We start from the raw sequence: 25,996 nt of genomic DNA, 5'->3' as shown, positions 1-25,996 counted from the left end.
ATGGTTGTTTGCATGATGTATATTTTTTGTCCTTTTACTTTTAATCTACCTATATCATTATATTTGAAATGAATTTCTTATAGATAATATATAGGTGAGTCAAGTTTTTAAAATCCACTCTGCCAATCCTTGTTTCAATTGGTGTATTTAGATAATGTACACCTGAGTATAATTATTGAAATATTAGAGCTTGTCTGCAACTTACCTTTCGTTTCTAATTCTCTATTTCTTATTTCTGTTTTCTTTGTCGTGACCTCCTATGGGTTTCTTGAACATGAAGAACTTCCTAGAATGTGGAGTAGTGTACTTTTCCCTGTTCCTTTCACTAAGTAATCATTTTAAAGCAATGATTTGAGTATTGATTTTATCTTTTCTATTTTTCCTCATGTAGCCTCTTAAGACTGTAAATGTTCCTTTAGAGGTACTATTAACTGTATCCCAAGAGTTCTGTTTTACATTTTGATGTATAGTATTTTTAAGTGTATGTTTTTATATAGCTTTCCACCCTCCACCCCACCCACCTAGGCCCTAGCTATATTTCTAAGAGTTTCTCTGTATCTTTAGACATTTTATAGTAAGTGCTTAAATGTGGATTTTTTTGTGTGTTTATTGTGCTTGGATTTTTATGAGCTTCTTGAATATGTGGATTACAGTTGTGTAAGTTTTAGAAAATCTTGGACCAGCATTTGTGCAGATATTTACATTTTCTCATTCTTTTTCCTGTTTCCTTCATTAATTCAATTTTTACTTATGTTAGACCTTTCACTGAGTTTTACATATTTTATGCTGTTTCCTAATTTTTCCTCCTTGTTCTTCTCCATCTGTGCTTCAGTCTACATATTGCTAATTGCCCCATCTTCTTGTTCACCAGTCTTGTATTCTCCTGTTTCTAATCTACTACTAGACATATTTATTGAATTCTTCATTTCACTTATTTAATTTTTTTCATTGTAAACTTTACATTTGATTTAGTTTTATAGGTTCCAATTATCTGGCAAAATTTTTCATCTTTTCATTTAGCTTTTCCCAGCTTTGTATCCTATGTTCTTAAGCACTTCTATCATAGCTATTTTACTATTTTTATCTGAGAACACCTGTTTTGATCATCTGTGGTCTGTTGACTTTGCTCTATTTTTCTTTGTCTTCTCTCTTGACACGTCTTATTTTTTACTGACTGCCATTTATTTTGTATGAAAAACTGGCTCAGGATTAGGTTATCTTTCTTCAGAAATATTTTTCTTTTCTTTTTTATATTACTTCATCTTATGTTAGGCAGATAAAGTAGTCTTATTGTTTCATTCCAATCAGGGGCTGAGCATATTGAAGACTGGCTTGGTAATGCTATATTTGTCTGCTATTTGCCCTATTCCTAGGACATAACCTTTCAGTGTTTCCAGTCGAATACTCTGGGTCATTCACTGCAGATTTTTGCTTGCATTTTCAGCCTACAGCTATATACCTGAAATAGACAATGACTTGAAAGAAAAGTAGCTATAGTACGCGAAGCTCATTTTTTGTTTTGTTTTGTTTTGTTTTCCTTCTCTGGAATTAGATCTCTCAAGTTGAGGTTGCCTGAACTGATATCTGATACTTTCAAAAAGGACTTAAAAAAATCTCATTGGTTTTTCTTTTTTCTCTATGGGAGTGTTGATCAGCTGCCAGTGACCCCAGAAAAGTCAGAAATGGAAATGCAATTCAGTGTACTTTGAACAGAATGTATTTGTAGTGAGATAGACTAAGTTTGTATGAGTATTTGAAGAACAATGATAATAGAACACAGAAAACTCAAATTTTATAAGTGAGTAAAATAAAACATAACTGAGTAGCTTAAGTTGGTTCATTTTTCCAGCATAAATCTGATACTGCCTTAAACTCCTATAGTTAAAGGAGCTTTTGCTATCTCTTAAATTTGAGTAGCAAAAAATGTAACAAAATCTGAAAAGACTTATAATCTGATGTATTTACATAGTAAAGGTGATAACAGTAGCATAATTTTACAACGTAATGATCAACAGCCCTGAAACAATAATTGGCAAATGGTTCCATCAGAAAATGACGACAACATTTAAATTGAGCAATAAATTCAGAATTCTTTCTTCCCTAATTGGTTATGTCTGAATTGCAGTCACTGCATACTAAAAATAATATGGTAATGGATATGTGTTTTTCCAGTGATAATTTAGGAACCATTCATAATTACCAGTTAACATATGATATATGGTTGTGGGTAATACAGCAATTTTATTTACATGTCATTTCCAAAAATAAGCTCATAATAGTATTTTCTAGATGAATAAACTCTAGTGTTTTTGTTTTGTTTTTCTAAAAGCACATGTGTCCAAATTCTCTGCCTAGTTTTCCTGACCTTGGAGAAAAAAACTAAAGGCACAGATGTTATATGTTTAGAAGTTGCATTATAAGTGGGTAGTATATTGTTTTACAAAAATACTTTTGTGAAATTATATTTAAAATATTACTTAATTGGAAAATATTTGACTTTTATAAGCTTGATACTTTCGATACTTAGAAACATCTTATCACTAAGTTTTTCGTGTTTCTGTTTCACCATCTATAGACTAAAGATAATATGGTATAAATGACCTGGATATGAACTTTTGAAAAATGTATACATTTAATAGCTACATTTTTTTTTTTAATGAGAAAGAGTTGTTTATGAGGTAAAATGAGAGCCAGAAAGTAATACTATTTTAAATATTTTTAAAGGAAATTTTAAAAATGAAGGTGTCAACAATGTAAAATGCCAGAATGAGTTAAGGTAGATGAAGACTGAAACATGAAAATAAAGCTGCTGGTATACTGTAACATAGAGACGCGAGTAAGAAAGCACATTTTGGCAGAGCGTGGAAGTAACTAGTATTTCAGAAATAAAGACTGAAGTTGGATGATTTGCAGAAGTTGACTGTAAATAAAAGTAAAAGTAGGATTTGTGAAAGAATGGTTTTTAATATTACAGAGACTTGAGCACTTGCAAAAGCTTGAGTTAAGTAATTAGCACAAGATGGAGACTGACAATTGAAAAGAAGAAGTGAGCTGAGTGCTGGAGCATGATAGATCCAGGCCCAGGTACAATAGCAATAGGACAAAGAATGAATCATTATGAGACACAATGGAAAAGGCTAGAAAGAGGTGGAACTATAAATGAGCTTTGACGTGGTATGCAATTCATTTTGGGCATTTATACTTAATGCCATTTTAGTGAAGTAAGAGGCCATAGTTTTTGCTGACTGTGACCAGTAGGCTCAGGTATGGATTTGAGGATAAGAACAGATTCTGGAAGGAAAGATAAGGGCATGTGAGGGAGGATGCACAAAACATCACTGAGTAACAGAGAGATTGTTGCATATTAAGTGGCCATGTTCTTAATATTTATTAATAACAAATAAAATACCTTAAAACTAACTCAGATATATCTCAAGATTTGTTTTATGGAAAAATATTTTTAATTGACGGTCAGAAATTATATTTTCTCATTGAATAAAACCTTTCCAAAATCTCGGTGGAAGAAAATTAGCTTGATCTTGTGTTATAAATTGAATAGACATCTCCTCCAGAAATAATTGAATTAAACGTAAGTGAAATGTAAACTTATTTTTACTACTCTTAGTCTCTAGCATGTCCAGCTTGATTTTACAATCATTTCTTCTACCCTATCTGTAATGATAGGACTATATCCCACTAATGCCTGAATTATGTAATTGACATTTAATATGTGTTAAATTGAATTAGACAAAGTGTTAACTTTCACCTTCCTATACTTTACTCATTCTATTTTACTGAATTTCAGATGTACGACAAATAGAATTTAGGAGAAAATCAGCTGAATCAAATAACACAGTATATTTGGCAACATTCATATTTTGTCAACACAGCCTAAAACTACTTATTACCACATAACTACTGACATTTGGATGCAATAAATGTCTTTCTAAAGTAAAACTGAGTGCAAAGGGATAATTTGGCTGTTCTTATCACTAAAATGTATTGCCAAATTTTAAATAATGCTATCAGAAATTATCTGTATTTTTCATATTTGATTTGCCTGCATTCCAATATTATTTCATTCTAGCTTGTACCCCAAGTAGTGTTAAGAATGAGGGAATACTTAATAAAAATATAATTCCATGCTGAATTTTTCTGATATCTAAAGGTTGAAGTAATGACATTTCATCAATGTTTGGGTTTTGCTCAGTTTTGCAAACAGAAATGTTAGAATCAAGGACAAAATTAAATGTTTGGCTCCATTGTTTTGAGCAGTGAGTAGTTGTGGATCTCTCAATCTATTAATGAGAACTTATCCACATAATAACTTGTCCTAATTTATGCCTTCTTTAAATGACTAAAAATATCACCCAAGCAATCTGTAAATTACAAAGGGTATTTTATTAAGGAATGTTTATGTCAAGTGAAGATTAAGTAACTGTTGATGTTCAGAAAGTTTTCTTCCCTTTGTCCCTCTCTTCCTTTCTTCCTTCCATCCTAGTTTTCCTGTTTTTTTTTTTTTTTTTCATCTCACTTACATGTGGAATCTAAAAAAGTTGTACTCACAAAAGTAGAAAGTAGAATGGTGGTTACGAGAGACTGGGGGCATGGAGAGTACTGGGGAGATATTGGTCAAAGGATACAAAATTTCAGGTAGGAGGAATAAGCCCAGAGAGGTCTTTTTGGCAAGGCAAGTGCTGGTCAAATATTAGTAGCTTCCTAGAGAACTATGTCCTAAATAAATTCTAGGTGTTATCTGGCCTGGATTGGAAGGACTGTTAGGATCATTTTTCAGTAATTGTTATAGATAGAGAAAGTAGAGATGGAAATGTTATATATTTGCTGTGCTTAGTAGTCAACAACATTTTCTTTCCAAGAGTTTATTTTTGAAAGATTATTTTACTTCTCTAGTGAATGAAGTTATCTCAGTTTTTTCTTAATAATTTCCCCCCAAATTTTAGAAGGAGAAAACAGGCACATAGGTTGATGGGTTGTGCTGTCCTAATGTTTAAATTGGATTTATATTTCAAAAATTTGATATGGATGTTTTCTTTGATATATTGACATTCTAATGAGTTTGTGAGAGATTTTAGCTCCTTGGTTTTTATGGGAGGCTGTCTCAGCTTGACTGACTGTTGAAGCACATGATTCTGTACTTAACTGTCATTTCAGATTAGTTGCCCTGTAGTTATTTGTCGGGGAGTATAAACTCAGTTATTGCTACAAATATCTTTCAAAGCCTTAATTCAGGATATCAATATATATGGAAGAGAAGCATGTACTATATGTTTTCAGTTATTCTTCTAGGTCAGTAGATCTCATTCTGAAGGATGAATCAGAATCTTTAGTAGACCTTAAAAATCTAGATCCAGTCTCTACTCTAAAATAACATACTTGGAATCAATAAGGGATGTAATTCAGACATTATGGTCTGATGTTTACCTTTTGTTAAGAACAACTGGCCTCAATGCACTAAAATCTGTCCCTGAATTGACATATCCTATCATATTATATCGTATTTCCTCATCCCTCACGTATTATAATTCCTTTTGCTCATTTCTCTTGACGTGATGTTTTAAGCGTACACTAAGCAATTTTTAAATAAATAGTCCCCCAAAATTGTTTCTTGTTTGTTGTAAGAAAGTTTTCAAAGATATTATTAATCACTCTATCTTATACCATTTTTCTGAGAAGCATAAAAGAGAAATTGTACTTCTCTTGTACAGCTATTTTTTTAATCTGCAAAAACTGTCCGTTTTATAATTGACCATGGTTTCCTTATTATTTTGGTTGCTGTAATATTTATTGTGTAATATATGACTTACCACTGTAAAATATATAGAATTTATTGTACTTTTTTTTTTTAATCAATGTCAGTTCTGGCTTTGTCTTATTTTCTTAACTGGATATTGTCATTGCTTCTTTGTGTGTGTGTGTTTTTTTGTTTTTCTGCAGGATGCACTATGTTAACAATAAATATGAACGCCTGGCAAAATGTTCTTAGAACATGGCTAGGTATAAGTAAATTAGTTTCAGCTTCTAACTTGGGTTAAGTCCCATTATGTAGAAAATACAAAATAACATCACACATATACAGCAATCATACTGAGCCCAGAAGGACACGACTAAGAATTGGAAAACAACAAAAGAAAACAAAAAAATAACAGTAATAGAACTATGAAAAGGTAGAGAACAATGATAAAGTTGCATATGATAAAGTTCACATACATCTTTCACAAAAGAGGCGGTATAGCAAATTAGGAAAGGAATAAAGCTTTTGCACTAACCCTATGATGATTGTAAGGAATAAGAGCTGATAGTTACTAGCAAAGAAAGTGACCAAAACCAAAAGCAACTGACACAAAGTAAAAAATGCATGCCTGCCTGTAGCCGTTTAGTGAAGGGGGGAAAAAAATAGTGTTTCTGTCATAATCAAAAGGAATCCAGTGCCTAACTGTGCTGTTCAGTAGTGTAAATTCATGATGCTGGTGCCTCAAAATGCTTAATATTTAAAGTTATGGTTTTAGAGTGATGTTTTCAATGATACTAAAAACAAACAAACAAACAAACAAAAACTTGTTACAAGTTCATGATGAGTTGCCAACCGGGCAAGTTTTAAATTTGCTGCAAAGCCCTATTAAATGAGAAATGATTATCTTATAAAAAATGGATGAGTAGAAATGTGCAGGATGTTCACGTAAGGAAATGTTTTCCAGGTCAGATAAATTTCAATTACAACTCTATTTTGTTTCCATGAATAATAATGATGAAATAAAACATATGAAGCTAATGTATTGCGCTATCGTCTTGGTCAAGGGAGTGGATTCAAGGGAATTAATTCTGATATAATCTTCAGAATAATAGCTTTATAAAATTCTCATTGGTTTGTTCCCAAGTTTCATGTGGACTTCCAAATAAAGGTATATAGTTCATATAGTATGATTTCAAATATGTAGATAAAATATGAAGTGAAAAAGGAGAGTCAGAGTAATTAAAGATGTTTTTAAAAAATAATGCTTGGCCGGGCACGGTGGCTCAAGCCTGTAATCCCAGCACTTTGGGAGGCCGAGAAGGGTGGATCACGAGGTCAGGAGATCGAGACCATCCTGGCTAACACAGTGAAACCCCGTCTCTACTAAAAAACAACACAAAAAACTAGCCGGGCGTGGTGGCGGGCGCCTGTAGTCCCAGCTACTCGGGAGGCTGAGGCAGGAGAATGGCGTAAGCCCGGGAGGCGGAGCTTGCAGTGAGCTGAGATCCGGCCACTGCACTCCAGCCTGGGCCACAGAGCGAGACTCCGTCTCAAAATAATAATAATAATATTAATAATGCTCATTGGGTAATACACACACACACACACACACACACACACTCATACACATATGTTTAAATACGTTGTACCCTGATAAAATGTGATGGAACACGGCATTGTACTTTCAGCAGCCCCATTTACACATCTTCATTTGGCTTAACTGAGCTTTCACAGAGTCATATGTGGCTGCATATGTGTGGAAAACGTTAAGAAAAATGTATCATTTTGACTTAATCTTAAGAAATTATGAATATTAATGAAAAATATTACACATGGTATATATTGGATGGCTCCACATTTTATATTTTTGTTGATTTTTTTTCGAAATATCTAGAAAGTTACTGTTAGAGAGTATTAACAGTTTTTTTCCTCTGCATGTTTTTCAGAATGACAGTTCATTTGTTTTAATTAAACTAAAAAAATGTTGTACAAGTTTCTATGAGATATTGAGTAGTAGTTTACAAAAAGTATATAGTATTTATCAGGCACCATCACTTAATTATACCCATTTGTATAAGAAGGATTAATTTATTTGCTTGACAAATATTTTATTGAGTAAAAGTCAGTTTTCTTCACTAGTATTATTTTTCTTTCGGTTTTTTTGTCAGTATTCGATACTAATTTTTTATATTGGTGATAATTTTCAAAGGGTCATAAATGTTAAGCTTAATTCGAGGAGAATAGTTTAATAGGAGGAAGAAAATCTAGAAATGTAACATACTCCACTGTTATCACTGGAGGGTACAGATTTTGTATCTGTAGATATAAATAACAACAACAAACCAGTTGATTTTTTAATACTAATTTCTCAACTTCTTAAGAAAACTGTTTTTAAATATCAAGAATAGTACAAAAACTCTCATATATAGCCTTTACCCAGCTTCACTGTTAGTTAAGAGCTTTCCTATTAACATTGTCATTCTTTTTATAAATACACGGATAAATGTTTTATGAGTCCTTTGCTAGTAGCTTGGAGATATAGTGCCCCTTTACACAAGACACTTTAGTGAGCATTTCCTGTATAACCACAGTATAGTTATTCAAATGTGGAAATTTTGCCTTGACAAAATACTACTTCATCGATAGCCCATTATTCAAATTTTGTCAGTTGTGTGATAATTTACAAAATTGAACAAATTTGTTCAGGTTAATTATTAGGTGTCAACAATCAATCTGATGACTACTTGGTAATAGCTTCAGATATGTCCCTTGTGGATGAAAAGCTTTACATGTGTTATATCTTCCACATCGCCAACCTAAGTGCTGTGACAGTTTTTTCTGTGGAAGAGAAGGTGCTCAGGAAGACAGCAATGTGAAGTACTTCCATTTTCAGGAAGCTTGAGAGTCCATAGAATATAAAATATCTGGAAGAGGGTTTTCTTATAGACAAAGAATAGTGGCAATTCTTCAGACTCATTACATGAATTGGGGAAAGCATTATAAAAAAGATGACATTAGATCTGGGCTTCAGTGACTGGATCCAATGTGGACAGAGAGCATGGACAAGATGTCATACAAGGTGAATCCAACAGTAAGGGCCGATTCTGGGAGACTGAAAACAGTAAAGGAAAAGGCGGGGAAAGGTTTAATTATGCGGAGAATGTGTCATAAATGAAAGAGTGAGAAGGAAAAAAAAGATCAGACATACCTTAGTGATACAAGACATTTAATTGAGGAACATTGACTGAAGTGCTGCATCACATAAAAATCGAACAGGCATTGGGAAATAAGCAACTGTATCTCAGAGAGTTGAGACCAGAGGGTTTTACTTAAGTAGCACCTGTGCTGAGATAGAAACTATGGATGTAAAAGCAAGCTGTGAAGAAGTGATAGTGTAGACGGAGAGGAGACAAGAGGTGCCCAGATTCAGGACAAAGGAAATGGCAGTCTAATTAGTCTGGGAGCTATAAACAAAAAGTCAGAATACGTTGTATACAGCAAATGCAGCAGGAGTTTGGACTGAGCTGTCGCTCCTTAGAACATACTCTCCCTGGCAATTGTTAAAAGTTCTGTTACTGGGCCAGGCGCTGTGGTTTACGCCTGTAATCCCAGCACTTTGGGAGGCCGAGATGGGTGGATCACGAGGTCAGGAGATGGAGACCTTCCTGGCTAACACGGTGAAACTCCGTCTCTACTAAAACAAAAAAATTAGCTGGGCCTGGTGGCCGGCGCCTGTAGTCCCAGCTACTCGGGAGGTTGAGGCAGGAGAATGGCGTGAACCCGGGAGGCGGAGCCTGCAGTGAGCCGAGATGGCGCCACTGCACTCCAGCCTGGGCGACAGAGCGAGACTCTGTTTCAAAAAAAAAAAAAAAACTTCTGTTACTGGTTGGAATCAAAACTATGGAAAGAGGTTAAAAGTGAGTAGTTTATATATTACTATATTACTATTTTGAGAGTGAGAGATAAAGAGAGTAAATAAGAAGTCGCTTCAGAAGATAAAGAAGTTGAGGAAAGGCTTTCTGTATTATATAGTTGTCTCTTCGTTTTAATTAATGAAGAGGTTCTGATCATGTTCATAAATACATGGGAAAGAATTTTCGTATAAAAAAGAATTTTTTCCTGTGAGGAAAAAATTTAAGAGAAAATTGATGATGTGTGAATGATGTTCAATGCAAAGCTGGATCTGAGTTCAGAAGCACAATTTAAAAGGTCAGCTTTCGAAAGATTAACCCCACATCCTCAGAGATGGGAGGGAAATGAAATTGAATGTTTGAAATCATAGAGAAACACATTTTGAAGGAATATGAGATGATTGTCTAGAGTTATTGAAAGCTGAACTGAAACCAATGGTTGGTACTGTAAGAATTCCTGTTCTAATACCCATGAAGCTGCCACGGTCTGGAATGGCCTTTCGGCATCTTTAACTGTCTGTCTTCCTTTTTTACCTGAATTCTCGGGCGCCACCAAATACATGAAGTCTTCCCTTACCATTTCACAATAATGAGTTGTCTTATAATAAAGTACTGTCACTCCTTGTCTTTATAAGATTTTTGGTTTCTATACTTTTCCCCACCACTAGGCTCTTCATCTATGCACCCTTGGCAGCAAGAATAGTGATAGACATGTTGTGAGTGCTCAGAAATACAGAATAAAAAGCAGCTCACATCTAGTGTTTGGTTATTCTGTGTTGGGACTAGCATACTAGAGCTTCATGGATCAATTGTATGCTTCATAATTACTGCTATTTTACAGATTTGGGAGATTGAATCTCTATAGAGCTAACCGTACATTACATTGCCAATAAATGATGAAATCATATTAGAACCAGGCAGTCTGACCCCAGAATACTTGCTCTTCACTGTTTTCTGTGTTGACTCTCCCAGAAACCATTGCCACTCACAAAAAAACTTAATAAACTATTAATCGCTTACCCCTAAATTATGACTATATCAGGTATTTAGATATTCCCTAATGAGGATTGGTTACCTTCTTAATACTCAGTGTTAGAAATTCGTTGGTAAAGAAGATTGACTTTAAGGTGCTTAATATTGAGCACTCTACATTTTTATCATTTTCTGAAGAAATCTGGAAATAATAAGTGTTTTTGTGAAATTTTTCTCAAGCTTTGGCCATGTGGAAAGGAAGTAGTTCCATGTTAATCTATGTGAGACAATGTTAGACTCTTTTGTTAGATATTATGGGAGCTTTTTTAAAATAATATTTCAAATGTTATAATTAGGATTAACAGGCTTTTGAAGACCCTGTAAAGTAAAAAGATATTCTATGGCACTTTTTAGTTTGTGCTTTAATATCTCAATAATCCTTCTGGGTAAGCTGATGACCTGCCTTCTCTCTGTATTTCTAAAGAATGGTAGCATAAATGTTTTCAATAACAGAGGTTCTCAAACCTGAGAGTACATCAGAATCACTCAGAGAGATTGTTCAAATACAGATGGCTGAACTCTATCCCCAAAACTGAGGATTGAGTCCAGGGTGTCATCCAAGAACTTGCCTTTCTAACAAATTCTCAGGTGATGCTGCTGCTATTGGACTAGGGTCCATACTTGGAGAACCAATATTTCAAACTATCGCTATCATAGTTTTACTTTCAAAAAGTAGAGATAACTTTAGTGGATTACTGGTCTTACCATCAACTCATTTTTCTTTAAGAATGAGTTTAGATCAACTCCTCCAACATAATAGTCATTGTTTCTGTTAAATGTGTCTTAACATTAGACTGGCTTATGTCCAACAAGTCTCTAAGAAATGCAAACAATTGAATGCAAAATATTTTCTTGAGGTGCTCACAGTTTTTGCACTGCAAAAAATGTATTTTTACTGTGTATAGGTACAATATAAGCTTTCTATAATGTCTCCCTCCACATATATTCTTCTATCTACCTCACTACAGCATCTAGGTCCTAGTTTGTCTTTTCTCCTTTCTAAGATTATGTGACTCTTATTTCTTATCAGTTAACTATTAATAAATATATTTTCATGTATCTGTAACATTTAATATCTGCAAAACCCCCTCCCAAACAACAACCAACAACCTTCCTAGGTCATTTTCATAGAACATAAACTTGTATTCACTCTTGTTTAATATTTACCCAGACAATGTCTTTGGAGTTTTCCTGAAATTGAGCCTGAACAACTATACGGTGATAACATACTCATTTGGTTCCTGTATAAAGTTACAGTAGTTAGCTCACCTTGAGGTATAGATTGACAATTAGGATTGTGAATTTCATTGTTATGATTACTATAAAGAAGTGAGTAAAAATGCTACTTGTTGCATGTCTCCTTTATGCAGGTGCAGAAAATAAATTCAATTCAGATCTCTGAAACAGGAATAGTAATTTTTGTTTGTTGTTTATTTGAGGAATTAGAGTATTTTTAAGTCCCAGATACTGTGAATTGTGAAATTAGTATTTCCCTCTTTGCCTTTCTTCCTGCAAAGAGTAAAGCCAATTTGTGGCTCAACTAACAATTGTACAGAATGGAAAAGTATGTCTATACCACCATCATTTTGACCTATCTTATTTGCTTATTTGATAGAATTTTCTCATTAAAAAGAGAAAAAAAATCCACACACACTATAGTATGTATTTTAAAAATATACTTTAAACACATCTAAAGAAAGGTAGGGTATATTATACGTTTCTATTTATAATACATATAACATATTAAATTTATTTAATTTTGAGTCTCTTCATGCCTCTGCAGTCCTGCCATCTTTTAATTAACCAACACATTCAGATCTTTGTTTTGTGGTTTATTATCAGAAACTCTATACCTGCAGGGCATTAAAGATTAAATAGAGCTTACCACATTGGAGAAGATAGCTTTATAAAGGGATTAAATTAACGTCTTTAACTCTCTAATACTCTTGTACTTATATGACATTCCATCTTTGAGCAACATACTGTGGGGGGGGGGGGCGGTGTGTGTGTGTATGTGTGTGTCTGTGTGTGTGTGTGTTGTAACCATAAGTATTTCTTTGACATTTGAAATTTTGTAGCAACGAATTTCCTAGACTGATCCTATTTTCATCTATTTTAAAAATGCACATGATTAAATTTAATGTTGTGAAAGAAAAATTACATTGGACGCTTGTTAAAAATAACAAGGAATATTTAAAACCATTACAGTGGGGGGAGATATTTAACTCAACTCAGGTGAAATAAAAGCAGGAGGATTTTTAAATCCTGGGTGAACTAATAGAAAGTACTGGAATAGGCTGGGTGTGGTGGTTCACACCTGTAATCCCAGCACTTTGGGAGGCCAAGGCAGGTGGATCACTTGAGGTCAGAAGTTTGAGATTAGCCTGGCCAACATGGTGAAACCCAGTCTCTACCAAAAAAATACAAAAATTAGCTAGGCTTGGTGGCATACGCCTGTAGTCTCAGCTACTCAGGACGCTGAGGCAGGAGAATCACTTGAACCCAGGAGGCAGAGGTTGCAGTGAGCCGAGATCACACCACTGCACTCCAGCGTGGGTGACAGAACGAGACTATGTAAAAACAAACAAACAAACAAAAAAAGTACTGAAAGACTTTATGGGAGAGGTTGGTCAATGTGATTAAGACATCTGTCTTTGCTATTTGTCTCTTTTCACATTTCAAAATTAAGCTCTTACCTTCCTCAGAGAATGGGAGATAGGGGCGATGTCTCAGAGACTTCAAAGATGATGATTGTATTTCAAAGGGGTGGCTCCCAGATACTTGAGAAAAAACATTTTTGAGTTTCAGATTATTTACAAGTCGATGGAGCAGAGGAAGAATTTACAATTTCTCTAAATTTTCAAGTTTTCTAGCATAAATGCTCTGTGAAAATGAGGACCAGGGGCCTATAGTAAAAAATAAATCTATGTAACAGAAGAGAAGGATGATTACTGGAGCCTGGGAAGGAGAGTGGTGGTGGCGGGGGTTGGGGGGAGGAAGATGAGCATGGTTAATGGGTATAAAAAAATAGTTAGAAAGAATGAGTATGACCTTGTATTTGATAGCACAACAGGAGGACTACAGTCAATTATAATTATTTAATTGTACCTTTAAAAATAACAAAGTATAATTGAATTGTAACACAAAGGATAAATACTTGAAGGGATGGATAACCCCACCGTACCCCTCCCAAAAAAAGAAAAAGAAATAAATCTGTCTAAAGTTTAGTTAAAATAAGGGGAATGTTTAGATGGACCAGGTCAATAGTATTCACTTTTCATCTTCTTATCAGATAAGGTAATTAAGATAATTTATATAAATTCTTAGTAATTAAAGATATTTCTCATTTAGTCATTCAATATATCTAAGTTATTTTATTTGCTTTGTAGTGTCAAAATGAAAACATATATTAAAATGATTTTAACACATTTTTCTTTTAAATTGAAATATGCACAAATATGATTGCAATATTCTACAGCTCAAGAAACAAAACAAACAACTATCTCATGTTCTAACATGGGCAGCAAAAGGAAAGAGAGAACATCAAGGAAAAACTCCATGGCTTCCAATTATGGCAAAATAATTTAGAAAAATCCTACCTTTCTCAACAAGCCTGACTTTACAACTGCTGTTCAAATGATAGAACTGGGAGAATGTCATGACAATTGTGATGTGAATGGGAACAGTTCACTAATTTATTTTCTAATGTTAGAACTGTTCAAGTGATAAAACTGAAATGAACTGTTCGAATGACAGAACTCAAATGAAGAAGGGAGACTCTCCTGACAATTGTGATGTGAATTAGAACATTCCATTAATTTGTTTTCTTAAATGTTATATCCTACCAGTTATAGAGGCCAGTATAAAAGAGGTGTTCAAGAAAGAAGAGCCAATAATGTAAAGTGACAAGAAGTGGAAAGTGTGAATAATACAAACATGAATGGGAGCTAGAAAATATTGGATTAATTGATTAGGAGATCATTGCTAATTTTGAGCCCTCACTGCCAGAGTAGCGCCAGTGAAACCCAGCACATAAGATATCCTAGTGAGTGAGTGCAACTGGTATGTCACCATTTTATCAAGCAATATGCCACAAATGGTTTGAGGGATTATTGGGGTTAAGAGAAGGGTTTTAAGTTTAGATGTGACCTAAACAAGTTTCCAGTCTGAGGGAATAAAGTATGGAAAAGGAAATATTGATATTTCAAAAGAAGTGGCCAACTGAATGTAGGGCCTCAGGGTCCCATGAGAGAGGCTGGCAGAGGGGCAGAATCACTTTAGAAAGGGAAAGAGCACTGCTTATGAGACAGAAAATAAAAAAGCTCAATAAAGGTAATGAAAGATTTTAGATTAAATTAGTCTCATTATCTCATCTAATTTTCACTACTACATGATCAGTTTCATAAATATTAAGGATGTACTATTTTCAAAAGGATTTCAAATGAATTATATTTTGTACCAATCTTTCTCAGCTGCCATTCATCTGATGGCTGTTTCTAGTCCTAGGTCTTTAGCAACTAATAAAAAATATAATATACCTGAACACATTCTCATTTCTCATAGTGAAAAAGTATTATTAAATTTCATAGAAAAGGTGAGCTCAAAATACCCACTAATTTTTAACATTATAGGACCAGCAAAGTGATAATCTTCTATTCAAATAACTGGTGCTAAGGTATCATGCTAATTCAAATACCATGTACATGGTAGCCACATGTAAAAGATTTTTATTTATGACACTAGTATAGACATTTTGGTAATTTATCAGCAATATATATATTTTTTCCTACTTAAAATAGGGCTAAAATGGCAAAATAGGGCTAGGAATGGCAAAATAATAATGATAATAATGTTATTATTATTTTAGTTCACTTTTTCCCCCTTCTTAAGAATTTGCCCCAAAAAGCATAATTTGTGCCTGTCTAAAACATCCTTTCTTTCTTTAATTCTTACCCAAAATGCTTACCTGCTGATGTTCTTTTGAGAAAGGACATTCAAAAGGCACTTTCAATTCAACCATACTATGCTTAAACAATTTAAATGATTAACTGTACTAATTAGCTTTGAGTAAATTCACAAAATAAATAAAGCCTTGATACTTTATAATTAAATAGAACCCCAACTTCATTTCATCATCTGATTCTACATTTTGATGATCAGGGGTGCTATGTTAAACCACTTTTAGGAAAGGGTGTAATGTATTTTTGTTCTTGCATTATTAATGAACTTCCATTCAGACTAGATTGGCAATTGGAGTTGTTAGATACAGAAAAGTGAATATAAGAATACTTAATAGCTTATCAGAGAAAAAAAATTTAAAAGACCTTCCTGCTCATATCCATTTTCTAGAAGCTTTAATACTTTTAAGACTAACACTGCATATACTTTTAATAATAACATAAGATATAAATAAATTAACTCAAATTATTATTTCTTCAAACGAATGAGAAAGATTAAGTCTTGTTGACACCAGTGCTTGGAGTTGTACAAAAGCTGATGTGTTTATCTTCTTTTTAATGCTGTTTGCATATTGCAAAATGTACATTTCAGAGACAGGAACAAATTGATAAGTTAATTTTGTTTTCTAAATTGTTGGTTGAAAAGAAAGAGGCATGCGGCCCTTAGTGTAGGTGAGTTTATTAGATGACTCTGAAATATATTTTTATAACTTCAATGTACCATTACTTATTAACTTAAAAAATTAAGATCATTGCCAAGCCCTTTAGCTTTTTAAATAATAAATATTATTTTCACTAGAGAGTCACACCTTGTTGAGTATTTTGTGATGTTCATAAGGGAAATGCCTACAATATTAAGAATGGAATCTAATTTTAGTGTCTTTTCACTGACTCTCTTTGACTGATAGATTTTCTTAGGTCATTGTTTCCCAAACTTCATTTTCTGGGATGCTAGTCGTCAAAGAGATGTTCCATAAATAAAGGGTCCCTTGGTAGATGCAATCGCCTCTCTAGTAATGTGACAATGAGCATGTTAGCATGTTCAAAGTGCTGAAAAGTTTGGGAAAAATGCAAACTTTTATTCATATAGTCAATCTCCAAACTTTGTTACACTTTGGTTTTTTGTTTGTTTGTTTGTTTGTTTGTTTGTGTGAAATGGAGTTTTGCTCTTGTCACCCAGGCTGGAGTACAGTGGTGTGATTGCGGCTCACTGCAACCTCCAGCTCCTGGGTTCAAGAGATTCTCCTGCCTCGGCCTCCCAAGTAGCTGGGATTACAGGTGCCCGTCACCATGCCGGGCTAATTTTTTGTATTTTTTAGTAGAGACTGGGTTTCACTGTGTTGGACAGACTGGTCTTGAACTCCTGACCTCAGGTGCTCTGCCCACCTCGACCTCCCAAATTGCAGGCATGAGCCACCACACCTGGCCTACACTTTGTTTTAATGTAACCTCTATTAACCTTTTTCTGAAACAGATTTTGGCAAATACTATTTCAGACAATGTAACTCTGCTTAGATGTCAGTTTTTTTCCTTCTTCCATCTTTCCTCAGATTATCAACTGATTATCAGTTGAGTAATTATCCATATTTGCTCAGAAATGATTATTATCTGAAGCATATAAACAAGCCCTTTTGGATGAAATCCTCCTTTATAAAGAGAGTTGTTTGATAGTTGATGTCCCATACACATAGCTAACTAGTCAGTGGATGTGCTAGAATGAGGTTTCTTGTGTTGTGTACAGAATTCTCTTCCTCACATGTATTCCCATGTTGATGCTGTTTGTTTGTTCATCAAGTGTTATTCTGTTCCCACAACAAAATCACTGAATCCTTGAGGACATCAGATCTGTTCTTTTTCCTATTCTATTTCCCCAGATGCATCTCAGAACACACGACTGCAACACAAAATCAAAATTAACAGGAACTTATCATACTGTTGGCATCTATAAAGTTAATGCTTTGAAATGTCAATTATAATTAAATTCAATAAAGTGTATTGAGTACCAACTGTAACAAAGCACCATATTCAGGATTTGGGGGCAATGAAGAAGAGTAAGGTGTACCCACTCCAACCCCAGGTGTTCACAGTCCTATTGAGGAGAAAGATAGATTGCTAGGTATAGTAGGACAGATTATATGTACTATCATTTACTATCTTTTAAGTTGCTTTGCTGATATAACCTATTTCCAACTGCTTATTTAATTGGCATTCGGTGGGTCAGGAAAATACTTCATCTTTCACACATAGATATTTTTATTTTCTTCCACAAAGAATAAATAAATAGGAAATTGATTTTTATTTATCTGATTACACTATTAATGGTTTCTATATCCAGATCTCAACAAGGTTTTGTCAGTTCTTCAGGTTGTCCAGAATCCTACAACCTGATTATAAAACATAATCGATTAAGACACTCTTTTCAGCAATTTATCAACCTGAAATGGTGATCAGTGGTCACTCTGTATCTTATCATTCTTCTGAAATAGATACTTAACAGAAGCTTAAAAGCTGACACCTCATATTTATTATCTCCAAAGAGACGTTTTTCACATTAAGTATAAGACTGTTGTCTTTTTTTGTTCTGTCAATAAATTTTAGTTTATTATTGAATTACTATGTATTGCATACTTCATGGAACATTTGACCAACAAAACAGTGTACGTTATAATTTTAAATCTATAACTACAGTCAAGATACAATCTCTCAGCCTCCTCTTTGTGGAAGCCACAAGCCTAGACTTCCCTGAAGGCAGTGTTCCCTCTTTCAAGCATAAGTTCAAGATGTAATCTAGTTTTACATAACTGAAGTCTTCCATTGAACCACTGGCATTCACATTCACAGGCACGGACTCTTATTTCTAGGGAAGGTCAGCAACAAACCCTACCCAAATTTTTGCAGTGAGTGGCCTCCGTTTCAGTACATGGGTTTCACTCCATTTACAGAGCACATCTGTATAGCCTGAAGAAGAAGGATTTCAGTAAGTGCAATTAGAATGTCCTTGCAAGTAAACTGCTAAAAAATGAATGTAGAGCCAAGCCTGCATTCAATTCACAATATTAAAAAAAGGAAGGCTATAGTTACACTGCAGTGTTTCCAAACTGATTATCCAGAACAGAGGTTCAACTTGATGCCAATCTTTTACATGCACTGCCAGACTAAACAAGTACCTTTTAAGGTTCGTCCATCACGATTTATGATACATTAAGCCAAATTTAATGTTGTCTCAGGCTGGTGTTAGGGGATTTTCAATATTCAGACTGAGAAATTGCATCTGGGGAAAGGGATTTCTCTGATCCTTTTTCCATAGAATTTCTTTAGTTCTATAGAGTCTCGTTAAGTCTATTGGACCTCTGTTATACTCCAGTACTAATCACAGATTGATTTTAAAAGTTTGAAATCTTAACTGGTAGCAGGAAATGGCTTTAAATTAACATTTCGTGAACTACTATAAACTCTTCACTGAAAAAGAGAGTGTTTAATTATAAACGAAGGAACCTGCTGCCCAGTTGATTAACTATATTAAATACTCTATATTTTCAAAACTCAGGCACAATTGTTAATAAGCTATTTCTCACAATGTACAATGTGTCTCTAAGGGAGCCTAACTCTATCACCTTCTATTTTTATAAATGATGTGCTTGATCCATAAAAATGAGATTGCCCATCTTGGACTACATAGACATGAAAAACTGGAATTAGGTTGCAAGTTCTCAATGTACCCAGACCTAGTTTACAAAGCTATGCTCTTAGTTTTCTGAGCTTAATAAGAAAACAAAATTTCTCTGTCCTCTGTTACTATATATAAGTACACACACACATCTTTTATCTGAACATTTCTTTTTTGTATGCAAAATCAGTTACGTTATTTTGTTAGAGGGACAACATAAACAGAGAAATGACTCTCTATTAAATAATCTATGTTAGTTATTCTGATATTTCTTAACTTGAACTCACTTAGCAGACTTGTTTCTCTTTTTCACTTTAGATTCTGTGTCATTTGGAAGACTAGTACAATTGACTTAGGCCAAATCATAGAATTATCTGATACTAAGATTAACCAATGTTTTTTGCTGCGAGTTCATTCTTAAAAGCATGCTTGATTATATTGCGTTTTATTAATTTGTATAATTGCATATTATATATGATCTTAGGTATTAATTGATTATGGGTTTCTAATCTCTAATATTTTTACTTTGGGTTTTAAAGTTGTTATATTCTATAACACATAATACAGATATTGATTTCATATTTTTATCAGTGTTTTTTGAGTTGTTTAGTACATTAAATCTAATTTGATAAGTTTGCAGTTCTCTCAATGTCACTTTAATATGTCACTATGCAGAGCACAGAACTAGAAAAAAATAGCTGCATGGTAAATAAATGACAACCACTTAAACATCTCAGTTTTATGTGTGTTTACATATGCAACCAACATATATCTTTGTAGTGAAAACTATTCTAAAAGGTATCCCATATGAACCCTGATATTAATCATCTGGTTATTAATAAATTAATATATGCAATAGTAAAACTTTCAAAATTATGACTAAAATTTCTCTTTAAAAATAGGATAAAGAAAATTCTTAGCAAATGAAAGGAAACTCTCCTTTAAGTGTTACGGTGTTAATAAAAGTAAATGCTCCTGACATATTAAATTTTACATCTGTTTTTAAAAGAAAATATGTTTTTACTCACGTAATTTGCTTTGTACTGTAAAACTTCCATTACGTTGGCATTGTATGAGCACAATTATTATATACCAAATATAGCAGCCAGATATGGACGTTTTCATCACATTTCCCTTCCCTAATACAATGCAAAGTCATACTTCAGTGCCTGTGAAAATATCAATATATGATTCTAGGTAACAGAATACCAAAATGTATCCTAATTTCACCCTAGAGCAACTTACTGATAAAGATATGGTTAGGGGTAAATAAGATTCATAAGTTGCATTTTATTATGAAAAAATGTAACAAATGACAGTATGAGAATGTGATTTAAGTATTTGTCTTCTCATGTTTTCATTAAGATTAAAGCTTAGTGCATTTTCTAAACAATAATTTAGAGAGACTGTCCTCTGAGATTGAAACTTCTTCAGGCATATAAAACATTTCATCGCTATATATGTCTGTGGTTTCTCTAGACATAAGTATCATAAGTGTTGCGTGAATAAGTTGGCCTCTAATCTATGAATCTGCAAGCTGCCGTACATGAGGGCCATGGTTATGTCTATTTCGTTCATGTCCTGTAGTCAGAACCCAGCCTAGTGGCTAGTCTTGAGGAGGAGCCCTTCAAATAAATGAATAAGAAAGATACAAACATTGTTTTTGATATCTATTTATATCTTATTAAGATGTCAACAAGAAAGCACATGAAAATATTTGAGGCTAAAGAGTTTTAAAACCTAGAAAAGTTTTTCACATTTAAAAGTATATTAATCTCCAGTTCATTCTGCATGATTTTATAGATTTTCATAGTTCTCACTGGTTTTTATTGGACTAACTGACAAAAATGTGGTTAAACTAAAGAGGGGCTATCCAGAATGCTGTTAGCAGCCTTCTAGTGTCTGCAGGTCCACTAAATTCATGGCATTTTTGACAATATCATTACATATTTGGGCTTCATGGTAAAAGTGAATGACCAATATTTTATCCTGATAATTGTGTTTCACTGTTTATGCTACATTTTGTCATGTGGGGATAGTCATGTTAAAGGAGAGGGAAATGGGGAAGATGATGAAAAAAAAGAAAAATGTGTGCATAAGAGAATCACTATCACAATAGAGAGAAAATGCTTTTCCATATTGAGTACTGTAGTATCATTCAACGTTCAGGCCCTTACTAGAAAGCCTATAGATGCTCCCTTGGCAGCCTTCTGGTAATCATTACTACTGATCTCTTGTGAAAACAGCACTGCATTTAGACCTAGAAAACACTTCTGTTAGCATACAAACCTGTTTTCTAAGCTATCTGTGGAGAGGTTCTTTTGGTCATCTGCATTAGAGAGCCAACAAACAGTTTTAACTGGAAACATCTATGTATGGTAGAATAGAAAAGTTCATAGAAAATGTTTCGAAAATGCTTTTTGCCCCAGGTTTTTTTTTTTTCCCAGTTCAGATTATTTCAATATATGAAAATGTTTCATGAATGTGAATGGACTCAAATGTTACCAAACTAGTGTTGGTCAACATGTAGATACAACTTAGGAGAATGTTCATATGTCCTTTGTGTAATTTTTGAGTTGTTTGGAAAATTATACGATAATTAAGTAATGACATAGGGAAATAATTAGATTAAATGAGACCCATATTCTTACTTTTAATTTTAATACCCTATGACTACATAGAATCTGTTATTTGTTCAAAATTAAATGTCAGTATTTAAGTATAATTGCACATAGACCTAAGGCATTACTTTTGATATCACTGGAAAATATTACCACATTTATAAAAATCAGTGTTCACAGTCTTTAATTGACTTAGATTTTTTAAGATTATTTCTGGATTACCTAAATGAGGTTTACTGATATGCACACCACTTGGCTATAACCAAGTTTGGTTTTACTTTATTTCAACTCAGAGATGATTATCTAGAGTGAATGAATCCTTAAAATTATGAAAGTAACACTAACCCCTTATGGAATTTTTATGTTGTAGCATTAAAAAAAGGACGATTTTGGATCACACCAGATCCTTATCACAAAGATGACAACATCCAGATTGGCCGTGAGGTGAAAATATCTTGCCAAGTAGAAGCTGTTCCTTCTGAGGAGCTAACATTTAGTTGGTTTAAAAATGGTCGTCCATTAAGAAGTTCTGAGCGGATGGTCATTACACAGACTGATCCTGATGTCTCTCCAGGAACAACAAACTTAGACATCATTGATTTAAAATTCACGGATTTTGGAACGTACACATGTGTAGCATCTCTGAAGGGAGGAGGAATATCTGATATCAGTATCGATGTTAATATATCCAGCAGCACAGGTAAGAGGCATATATTTATGATGTAAAAGATGTTCACATTTAGAATAATTGAATTTTAGCAGATCAAGTAGTTTTTAGTTAACAATATTTTTTCCCTTTTACATTTCCTAAAAACAAAATTATAATGTTCTGAATGCTCAATGAATATTAGGTTCTGAAATACCATTTTCATCTGTTTTGATTTGGATTTACATGAGATTTTACAGAAATTATCCAAATAAAATTAATAGCATTGACTAAGATAGATATAGGCTTCTAATAATACTAGTATTTCATCAAAATACTCTGCAGAATCTAAAATTATATTAATAAAGTTAAACAGCAAATGTCTAGAGTTAAGACAATTTTCAGACATTTTAAAGAAAGCATAAATACATAGTGCTAAGAAGAAAATACTGAGATAATTTAAGACTGTTCAGATGCAAAATATGTAAGAAATGTACCCTACACTATCAAAAATTGATATGTTAAAGTTGTAGTCAGATGTAATTTTTTTTTTGCAGAATCATATGGTGAAATCTGTTCATAATGAAAATAGTTAAGTACGAAAATATATTGGAGTGAAATTCTTTCTTTTAAAGTTAAAAATGAAAACATGTTATTAGTTTTTTCTTGATTAAATGTACATCTGTTGACAAGGAAAATTACAGGGATTTGTTGGAGGAGGGTTCATTCAGATACTTTAAAGCCCTGTGATTCTGTGAGGCACAATCAGCACACATCCAGAGTTCCAAAGTAGCTGTATTTGTTTTGCCAACTTGTTACCAAATTGAATTTTAATGGAAGATTTTTACATCATTCAAGATAAATAATATGTGTTGAAAACATAGAGACAAATGTAGTAGACACATGATCAGGCAGCATTTTGTATCTTGTACATTGAGGTATTCACCTATAATTTTGTGCCTTCTCATGGTTCCAAATTGCAGTGAACACTGGATTGATTTTACTTCTTAAGAATAGAAGCTTATGATTCAGGCTGACAAAAGTGTGGTAACTTTGTACAATTGTGCTTTGTTCCTAAAAGATATTTAATTTTTTTCATCTATAACTAAAACAAAAGGAAATTAGGGTGATGAAAATTACTTGTGTTTGGACATTATTTCTTTTCTAGCTTAAAAAAAAGCTAGAGACAAAAAAAAAACTTTTTTTTTTTTTAACTGACATTTAAACATTGGTGCTAGCATTAAGAGAGGGATTCTTTTAGGATCTCTGAGGGAAAACTGTTGATATACACAGTCAGTTATTACTTGTTTATGTATTCATTCAATCAACAAATATCCATTGATTCTTCACCTCAGTGTGCTAGGTGACACTGTAAACTGTACTATATGACATTCCAATATGATATTTCCTGTAAGAGAGTAAGAGCAATTTTGTAGATCCAGGATAATTTGTCCTCATTTTCTGAGGGATAGTTTCCAGAAATGTTCTAGACTTAATCAAAACCATTGCTTTGTTTGGTTGGGTTTTGCTGGGTTTTTTTTGTTTTTTTTTCTTGTTTCCTTTGCAGAACCAGTGACACAAAGCTCAGATCCAAAGAATCAATGCTTTTATCTAAAAGAACTCCTTTGATGGGAGCATAGTTTATATACCATTAAACTTAGACAAAAGATGGAGCACAGAATGGAGAGAAGAAAGCAGCATTATATATAGGGCTCACAAAACGAGCCCTAACATTTATTTTTAAATATACTAGTTATATGGCCTGTTTGAAACTATGTGTTTTATGGGACAAAATAGTAAAGATGACCAACATTGATTTGTGAAATGTCCAACAATCCTTTAAAGAAAATTCAAGATTAGTAATAAGAGATTGGTTGTAATCATTAAATTTTCTTAACTCTCATTAATTTTCCTGGCTACCAAAGGTAGCACTATTGGAGATAAAAGAAATATATTGTCTTCTTCCAAAACACTGCCCCTGGAAAGCCCCCACTTACTATAGATAGATGTGGTTTCTCCATAGAGTGGAAGCTCCACGAAGTCTGAGATTTTGTCTGCATCAATCATTGCTATAATCTCAATAGTCGAAACAATACGTGGCACATAGAAGGTACTAAATAGATAATTATTAACTAAGAAAATGACTAATTTATACATACGCCTTTCATTTTAGGTTTTCCTTCCTCCCATTGTCTCTGTAATATAGACATTTACTGTTCCGCTTACTACCCTTGTTTTAATTCCTTACTGACTTAAAGTTATTTGATTGATAAATTTATAGTGACTTAATGTTTTATCACTCCCAAACAGAGGAGCAGCTTCTCAATCAGTGGTGTCCAGTGAAAATAAAAATGCCTGCCCCTTGTTCAAAAATTAATAAATTCACTATGGCAACATTAGAGCATTAAGGCAAATTTGGGACTCTTCTTAGTGTGGCTACACAGATGGCAGACTCTTGAGTCTAGATGGACCAGGAGATTGTATTGTGATAGAAGGCCTAGAAAAGATGATGCCTAACCTAAAGAATGAGTTACTGAAGACAATTACATATTCTGTCTTCAAGCCAAAACTGACTTTTGATGTTCCAGTTTGCTTACAATAGAGTGGAATACTAGAATGCAGTATAAAGTTCTATAAATCTGAGATTGTATGATTCAACTGACATCATTAAAATGATTTTTATCCCAATACTATTGAGGACTGAAGTGCTTTAATATGAAAATAGATGTATTCTAGGATATAGTTTGAACAGTGAAAATGAATAAGCTATAGCATGAAAGGAAATCTTGGATTATATCAATTTTATGAACCCTGGAGGATACTGAGGAAATTCGCACAAATGGGGTGAGTGAGTCAAAGAAAAAGAAACAATGATGTAAGACATAAATATATATGTGGTGATGTGTTAGATTCTTGGTTTTGCTAGTATTTCTATTATAGGAAATCAAGCATTGACCAAATGGTCAGTAGCTTACCTGTGTGCTAAGCATTTCTTTATGTTAAATATAAGGCATTTTGGAGTGACATTTTAAAACATTTTGAACATTTCTGAGCTTTTTGTTTTTCATATAAAATCTTACATCGAATTTCAATTGTTACTGTGTTGTTTCTTTTTCCTCTCTCTTTAATTCTTCATCATTCAATTTGAGTGTTGCTATGTTTTAAGAGACATATAATGATATTTTTAAAGTAGAGGCTGAGGTACCACAAGGCATTTTTACCTAAGACAGAAAATCATTTTTCTTAAATGACAGAGCCACATTTCAACATGTTTTTGATGACTTTTAAAATTGAAATACAAAATATTTCAGGGAAGTAAATCCTAATTTACAGAATTATTCATATTCTTAAAACACAGTGATTTGATTTTCAAAGACAGTTTAGGGCCAGGCATGGTGGCTCACACCTG

General features: G+C 33.4%; 1 protein-coding gene across 1 annotated transcript in view; it reads left to right on the top strand.

The window, feature by feature from the left end:
• MDGA2 (MAM domain containing glycosylphosphatidylinositol anchor 2) overlaps positions 1-25,996 on the top strand; it is an 849,182-nt gene that overhangs the window by 605,905 nt on the left and 217,281 nt on the right. The window contains exon 7 of the mRNA XM_025391973.1: positions 22,312-22,641. Coding sequence (XP_025247758.1) covers positions 22,312-22,641 — 330 coding nt within the window. The remainder of the gene's footprint in view (positions 1-22,311; positions 22,642-25,996) is intronic.

This window comes from Theropithecus gelada, chromosome 7b (genome assembly GCF_003255815.1).
Source record: "Theropithecus gelada isolate Dixy chromosome 7b, Tgel_1.0, whole genome shotgun sequence".
NCBI classification, from domain to species: domain Eukaryota; kingdom Metazoa; phylum Chordata; class Mammalia; order Primates; family Cercopithecidae; genus Theropithecus; species Theropithecus gelada.
This window is presented reverse-complemented; position numbering and strand designations above follow the sequence as displayed.